At 56.7% G+C, this 7,487-nt stretch overlaps 1 protein-coding gene across 1 annotated transcript in view; it reads left to right on the plus strand.

Moving 5' to 3' along the window:
* The first annotated feature begins 90 nt into the window (after positions 1-90).
* TMC4 (transmembrane channel-like 4) overlaps positions 91-7,487 on the plus strand; it is a 29,353-nt gene continuing 21,956 nt past the window's right edge. Inside the window, exons 1-8 of the mRNA XM_014528101.1 lie at positions 91-270; positions 392-470; positions 569-698; positions 1,221-1,347; positions 1,482-1,545; positions 1,730-1,859; positions 2,382-2,531; positions 3,525-3,529. Of these exons, the coding sequence (XP_014383587.1) occupies positions 91-270; positions 392-470; positions 569-698; positions 1,221-1,347; positions 1,482-1,545; positions 1,730-1,859; positions 2,382-2,531; positions 3,525-3,529 (865 nt within the window). The remainder of the gene's footprint in view (positions 271-391; positions 471-568; positions 699-1,220; positions 1,348-1,481; positions 1,546-1,729; positions 1,860-2,381; positions 2,532-3,524; positions 3,530-7,487) is intronic.

Here is a 7,487-nt window from a genome sequence, read left to right on the forward strand (position 1 = left end):
GCTGGGGAGGGAGCCTGGAAGATCCTCGGGAGGCCCGCCCTCGGGGCTGGAGACAGGAGAGGGGGAGAAGGTGTGCAGGCTGGAGCCGGGATGGGGGTCGGGAGACCTGCGTGCTCGAAGAGGGAAGTGCTGGGGGACCAGATCCTCGTAGGAGGAGGGGGCTGGAGGCCTGGGTTTCCGAAAGAGGGTCCCTACGGGTGGAATCTATTCTTGGAGGAGGAAGGGCCTGGAGGTCCGGATTCTTATGTTCTCAAAGGAGAGGAGCTGAGGGTAGGGCTCCAGGGTCCTCGACAGCCGGGGACTGAGGAGCAGATTCCTGCATCCCTGCAGGGGGAGCAGCTGGGGGTCCCTACTCCTGGGTTCTCACTGTGAACCTCTGCCCCTCCCCCAGACCATGTCGCCAGAGGAGTGGACATATCTAGTGGTTCTGCTTATCTCCATCCCCATCGGCTTCCTCTTTAAGAAAGCTGGTGAGTCAGGTTCCCTCCCCAGTGGAAAATAAGGAGGGGGTGGGGGGACCAAGAGGGGTGAACCCCTGGAAGGCTTATGCTCTCTCTTCTCCCTGCAGGACCTGGGCTGAAGAGATGGGGGGCGGCCGCCGTGGGCCTGGGGCTCACCTTGTTCACCTGTGGCCCCCACACTTTGCACTCTCTGATCACCATCCTTGGGACCTGGGCCCTCATTCAGGCCCAGCCCTGGTGAGGATGCGGTGGGGGAGGTGGGGGGAGAGGTAGCAACCTGTCTCTTCTCTCGAGTCTTGCCTGACCTCTGCCTCACTCTGTGGGCGTCTCTCATTGATCTGTTTCTTTGGGTCATTGGTGTTTTCCTCTCCTGCCTTCCTGGGCCTTGTTCCTGTGTGTTTGGGTCCTCGACAGCCTCATCATGGAGAGGGCGACATTATCCCCTGCTGGCCCTGCCACCTCTCATGTTCATGTTCATGTTCATGTTCATATTCATATTCCCTCTCCTTCCTCCCAGTAAAAGGTGGATGGAAGGGTGTTCACCCCGAAGCTCTCTCAGCCTCTTCTCATTCTCTTTATTTCTGTGCATTTGTACGTGGCTATGCCTCTTCTCTCGCTGTCTCAATCTTGTTCATTCTGCCCCCATTTTCTGTCTCTGAAGGTGGGGAGGTGGGGGAGGGCTTGTAGCTAGAACCTGGGGAGGCGGAGGCCGGGTCAGCTCCCAGAGCCCGGCACCACCTCCTCCTACCTCTGCCCCAGCTCCTGCCACGCCCTGGCCCTGGCCTGGACCTTCTCCTACCTCCTGTTCTTCCGCGCGCTCAGCCTGCTGGGCCTGCCCACTCCCACGCCCTTCACCAACGCCGTGCAGCTGCTGCTGACACTGAAGGTCAGACTCCCCTCCACCCTCCCGTGTGCCAGTTAACCCCCCAACTTCACCTCCTCCTCCCGGCCACTCCCAGGAGGAACAGTGGAGGCGGGATTTTATCTCCCACGCACCCTGGGCGGGGCTTCACCTCTCAGGTCTCCCCCTGGGGGAAGAGGTACCTTGAATACTGCATGCCTGAGAGGCCGGAGGCGGAGCTAAGTGCCCACCTACACGCCTTCCTGCCTCTTTGGGGCAAGCTGTGCTGTGAAAGAGGGAGACCAGCTTTGGGTGAAGGCACTTATCCAAGGACAGGAAACCCCTCCCCAGTGGAAAATAAGGAGGGGGTGGGGGGACCAAGAGGGGTGAACCCCTGGAAGGCTTATGCTCTCTCTTCTCCCTGCAGGACCTGGGCTGAAGAGATGGGGGGCGGCCGCCGTGGGCCTGGGGCTCACCTTGTTCACCTGTGGCCCCCACACTTTGCACTCTCTGATCACCATCCTTGGGACCTGGGCCCTCATTCAGGCCCAGCCCTGGTGAGGATGCGGTGGGGGAGGTGGGGGGAGAGGTAGCAACCTGTCTCTTCTCTCGAGTCTTGCCTGACCTCTGCCTCACTCTGTGGGCGTCTCTCATTGATCTGTTTCTTTGGGTCATTGGTGTTTTCCTCTCCTGCCTTCCTGGGCCTTGTTCCTGTGTGTTTGGGTCCTCGACAGCCTCATCATGGAGAGGGCGACATTATCCCCTGCTGGCCCTGCCACTGCCACCCTTCATGTTCATGTTCATGTTCATATTCATATTCCCTCTCCTTCCTCCCAGTAAAAGGTGGATGGAAGGGTGTTCACCCCGAAGCTCTCTCAGCCTCTTCTCATTCTCTTTATTTCTGTGCATTTGTACGTGGCTATGCCTCTTCTCTCGCTGTCTCAATCTTGTTCATTCTGCCCCCATTTTCTGTCTCTGAAGGTGGGGAGGTGGGGGAGGGCTTGTAGCTAGAACCTGGGGAGGCGGAGGCCGGGTCAGCTCCCAGAGCCCGGCACCACCTCCTCCTACCTCTGCCCCAGCTCCTGCCACGCCCTGGCCCTGGCCTGGACCTTCTCCTACCTCCTGTTCTTCCGCGCGCTCAGCCTGCTGGGCCTGCCCACTCCCACGCCCTTCACCAACGCCGTGCAGCTGCTGCTGACACTGAAGGTCAGACTCCCCTCCACCCTCCCGTGTGCCAGTTAACCCCCCAACTTCACCTCCTCCTCCCGGCCACTCCCAGGAGGAACAGTGGAGGCGGGATTTTATCTCCCACGCACCCTGGGCGGGGCTTCACCTCTCAGGTCTCCCCCTGGGGGAAGAGGTACCTTGAATACTGCATGCCTGAGAGGCCGGAGGCGGAGCTAAGTGCCCACCTACACGCCTTCCTGCCTCTTTGGGGCAAGCTGTGCTATGAAAGAGGGAGACCAGCTTTGGGGGAAGGCACTTATCCAAGGACAGGAAACCTGGACACCCAGGTCTGGCTCTCAGTCACCTGGGAAGATCGGTGAAAACAGCTTCCCAGGCCCCATCCCAGGTCAAAAAGCCTGAGTTCCCACGGGGCACAGGGCTCTGGCCACCAATCAGTGAGCGAATCAGTGAGAGGAACAGGCACCCGAGCTAGCGGACAGGGTCCCTTCAGGAGGGAGTTGGGGGCAGCAGGCGATGCTTAGCGAGAAAAGGTGGAGGCATGGCTGTCAACGTGCAAGGACAGCGCCAGTGGAGGGAGCAGCTGCTGGCCAGCTGTGTGCCGGCCACATGGACAGGTCCCAGAAGGAAGGAGGAGCGGCAGGGACCACAGCACGCAGGGCCTTGTTGGCCGATGCAAGGAGTTTGGACTTCTCCCTGTGGGGCCCAGATCCCTCGGAAGAGGTTTTTGGTTTGTTGTCAGGAGAGGTAATGTGACCAAATTTGCATGTGGTTTTTTCCCCACATTTTATTGATTTTTAGAGAGAGAGGAAAGGGGAGAGAAACAGCTTATTTGTTGTTCCAGGTATTATGCATTCCTTGGTTGGTTCTTTTTTAAAATGTATTTATTGATTTTAGGGAGAGAAGAAGGGAGAGAGAGAAACATCGACGTGTCGTTCCACTTATCTGTGCATTCATTGGTTGATCCTTGTCTGTGCCCTGGCCAGAGGTCAAACCGCAACCTTGGCGTAGGGGACGATGCTCTAACCACTGGCCAGGGCAGGTTTTCGTGTTTAGAAATCTCGCTCCGGGTGCTTCCAGGCGATTGCAGCAGAAAGGGCGAGATGGGATGCGGTCCAGCTGGCGGCTCAATCAGGCTGTGGGCAGCTCGGTCAGTCCGAGTCCCAACAGGAAACGCCCAATTTAGGATGAGTACGTGCAGGAGCTGAAGGGACAGCTCAGGAGGAACCCTGGCCCAGCTGCTGGGGAGGAGCCCCAGGGGACAAGAGGAGCCGGGAAGGAGGAGGCTGCAGAGAGGCGCTCCCCCGGAGGTGTCCCTGGGGTCACACCAGCCCACAGTAGAATGAAACCCCAGCCCTCAGGCCTGCCTTCCTCCGTAGCTGGGCAGACTCTGCCCCACTTTGGAGGTGGAGACAAAACTAAAGGATCAGGGCTTGGGCTCCAGAGACCTGAGGGAATAGATCTAGGACCTGAACAATTAATGGGATGGGGGCGCCATTGCCTGAGGGGAGAGTCTCCAAGCGATCTGGTTTGGGGAGTGGGTAATACCGGGTTCCTGTGCATGTGCCAGGCAGACATCTGAATATTGCTCAGAGGCAACTTGATGAATAGGTTTGGGGGAGAGAGATCCTAGCCAGGAGTAGAGTGTTGTTGGGGTCCAGCCCCAGCAGGTCCAGGGGTTCCCAAAGGTGTGGACAGAGTCGGCGAAGAATGAAGGACACGGAGGCAGTGTTCAGATGATCTGCATAGCCAGGTTCTCTCTTTATTCTCCTGTTACATCTGTATTTATACCCTTGATCCTATAAGCATGCCTCTATAATCACATCATGGTATGTTTTGGATAACCTTCTACAGTTCCTTGTTTCATTTCCATAGTTTCTTATCTCACCTTTGCCAAAAATCCTGTCTCTGGGGCTGCTGCCCTACATCCCCTCTCTGACGGAGACACTCAGCTACAAGTTGCGTTGATTTTAATCTTGCCTATGTTAATCTCTGTATTCCATTATAAGGGCTATTCCAAAGTCACTATTCTACTGGTCTACTGATAGGCTACAAGAAAGTGACTGAAGGAGATTATCCTACCCAGTAAAGGGTATGTCCTCCCAGCCCTGCTTCTTGCTTTCCCTGGGACTGCCCTGTGTCTGTGGGTCTCCAGGGGTATAGGCTTTGGTGCTTTCCCTGGTGGGAAGACCCCTGGGGATGTGGGCCCAACAAGTCCCAAATTTATTGCCAACAGTCTTAGTCCAAGTTCTTCATAAAGAAGTACATGGGATTTCTGTAACACTAGGGGGTTTTACTGATTCATTCCCTTCCTTAGTCCTGTTAATCCCTAACTCCAGGGAAAAATCTCCACCTGGGGAAACAACCTTTCTCGGGGAGGGGGACCTGGTTAAAACACATAGCGCTAAGAGGGGGAGCAAACATATGCCATATACGCCAGGTCCCTTGAAACATATGCTGTGCAGATGTTTCTTCCCTGCAGCGACTGTGTCAAGCAGCAAGGGTGGACCGGCTTCCGGCAGAGTGTAGGAGTCATGAGGTGAGGGTGAGGGGTATCTAAAGCCCCAGGCAGCAGGAAAACAAAGAAGAAGGGAACACGGAGAAAGAAGACTGGCCAGTGTGCTCAGTGGTTAGAGCGTTGGCCTGTGCACTGAAGGGTCATGGATTCAGTTCCCAGTCAAGGGCACACACCTGGGTTGTAGGTTTGACTCATGGCCCTGGTCAGGGTGCGTGTGGGAGGCAACCAATTGATGTGTCTCTCTCACATCAATGTTTTTCTCTTTCATTTCTTCCCGCCCACTCTCTAAAAATCAATGGGAAAATATCCTCGGGTGAGGATTAACAAAACAGAAAAAGAAGACAGGTGGGCCCAGAAGTGAGCCCTGGTGAGCACCTGCCATTGATAGAGACTCTAAGATGCCATCACTATCACCATCACCTCAGATGCTGCCCCGGGGAGTAGAACTCGGCTCCCAGCTGCACCCCAGCATCCTTGGCTGCCGAGGGGGGTAGCTTAGGGGAAGCGGTGTGAGGCGGAACCGAGTCTGACTTGTTCCCCACCCGCACCCCTTCCTCCCAGCTGGTGAGTCTGGCCAGTGAGGTACAGGACCTGCACCTGGCCCAGAGGAAGGAAATGGCTGCGGGCTTCAGCCAGGGGCCCAGCCTGGGGCTGCTGCCCTACATCCCCTCTCTGATGGAGACGCTCAGCTACAGCTACTGCTACGTGGGAATCCTGACCGGTGAGTGCCTGCTCCCCGGCCGCCTCTCCCCGCCTCCCTGCCCCCTCTCTCCACCCAGCATCCGCCGCTCCCACAGTGAGCTTCTGCGTCAGACCCTCCCACTGGACCCAGGGCTCCTCCAGGGGAGACTCGGCCGGTTCTCGGCCTGTGGTCCCGTGTAGCCTTTTGGGAATGACAACTGTGTTGAGCTATAATTGACACCTTTTCCCACCATCGCCACGGCCAGCTCGCTGGTTTTCAGTGTGTTCACGGAGTTGTGCAACTGTCCCTGCCGCACAGTGGGTGAACAGTTTCATCACCCCACAAAGACACACTGCGGCCCTCGCCGGTCTGGCTCAGTGGATAGAGCATCAGCCTGTAGACTGAAGGGTCCCAGGTTCGATTCCGGTCAAGGGCACATGCCTGGGTTGCGGGCTCCATCCCCAGTGGAGGGTGTGCAGGGGGCAGCTGATCAATGATTCTCTCTTGTGCGTGCAGGAGGCAGCTGATCGATGTTTCTCTCTCATCGATGTTTCTAACTCTCTATCCCTCTCCCTTCCTCTCTGTAAAAATTCAATAAAATATATTTAAAAAAGAAAAGAAAAAGAGAGGAACACTGCCCTTCAGCCATCATCCCCCAAACCTCCTCCAGCCCCAGCCCCTGGAACCACTGATTACCTTTCTGTCTGCGCCGTCCTGCTCACTGTGAGCATTTAGAATGAACGCACACGCTCCACGGCCTTTGTGACGTGCCAGGCTCCTGACAGCTGTCACCTCTGTCACCCACTGCTCCCTCCCTCACATGGGCTGTCATTTTATCTGAAACAGCCTCCCATTCTCCATCATCGTCCCTCTGCCGGCCCCGCCCTACTCAGAGTCCTTGTGAAAGGTGACTGGTGCTGTCCAGCCCGAACAGCTCGCCAGGGTTTCCTAGCACTGAGAACAAACCCCAGAGTCCTCCTGGGTTCCCGGGACAGTCGGTCCGTCGGTCTGTCTGTCTGTCTGACTCCGTTTGTGTCAGAGCCTCTGTGCCCCTCACTGTCGGGGTCTTTGTCTGTCCCACTTTTCTTGTCTTTGAGTCCCTTGTCCTCCCCTCTGCTTCCATGTCCCTTTTATTTTAGTTTATTTTTTATTTTTTGTTAATCCTCACCTGAGGATATCTTTCCATTGATTTTTTTTTATTATATTTTTATTGATTTCAGAGAGGAAGGGAGAGGGAGCGGGAGAAACATCAATGATGAGAGGGAATCATTGATTGGCTGCCTCTTGCACGCCCCCTACTGGGGATCAAGCCTGCAACCCAGGCATGCGCCCTTGACTGGAATGGAACAGCGGACCCTTCTGTCCGCAGCCCCAGGCTCTATCCACTGAGCCAAACCGGCTAGGGCCCCACTGATATTTAGAGAGAGTGGAAGGGAGGGGAAGAGACAGAAACATCGATGTGAGAGAGACACCTCGATGTATGTGCCCTTGACCAAAATCAAACCCGGGACCCTTCAGCCCACGGCCTCGCTCTGTCCACTGAGCCAAACCGGCTAGGGCCCTTGTCCCTTTACTCTGGGTCTCCGGCCCCTCCCTCTGGGTTTCCCTCCCCCACCCGTCTCTGCTTTGCTCCCGGTCTCTGTCCCCCTTCAGCCCCCAGGTCTCTGGCCCTCGCCTCCCCCAGACTTGAGCCCTGCCCTCCGTCCCCGGTCCCGGCCGGGTAGGTCTCTGACCGCTGCCCCTGCCCCTCCGCCACAGGCCCGTTCTTCCGCTACCGCACGTACCTGGACTGGCTGGAGC

Source organism: Myotis brandtii, unplaced genomic scaffold, assembly GCF_000412655.1.
Source record: "Myotis brandtii unplaced genomic scaffold, ASM41265v1 scaffold619, whole genome shotgun sequence".
Classification (NCBI taxonomy): domain Eukaryota; kingdom Metazoa; phylum Chordata; class Mammalia; order Chiroptera; family Vespertilionidae; genus Myotis; species Myotis brandtii.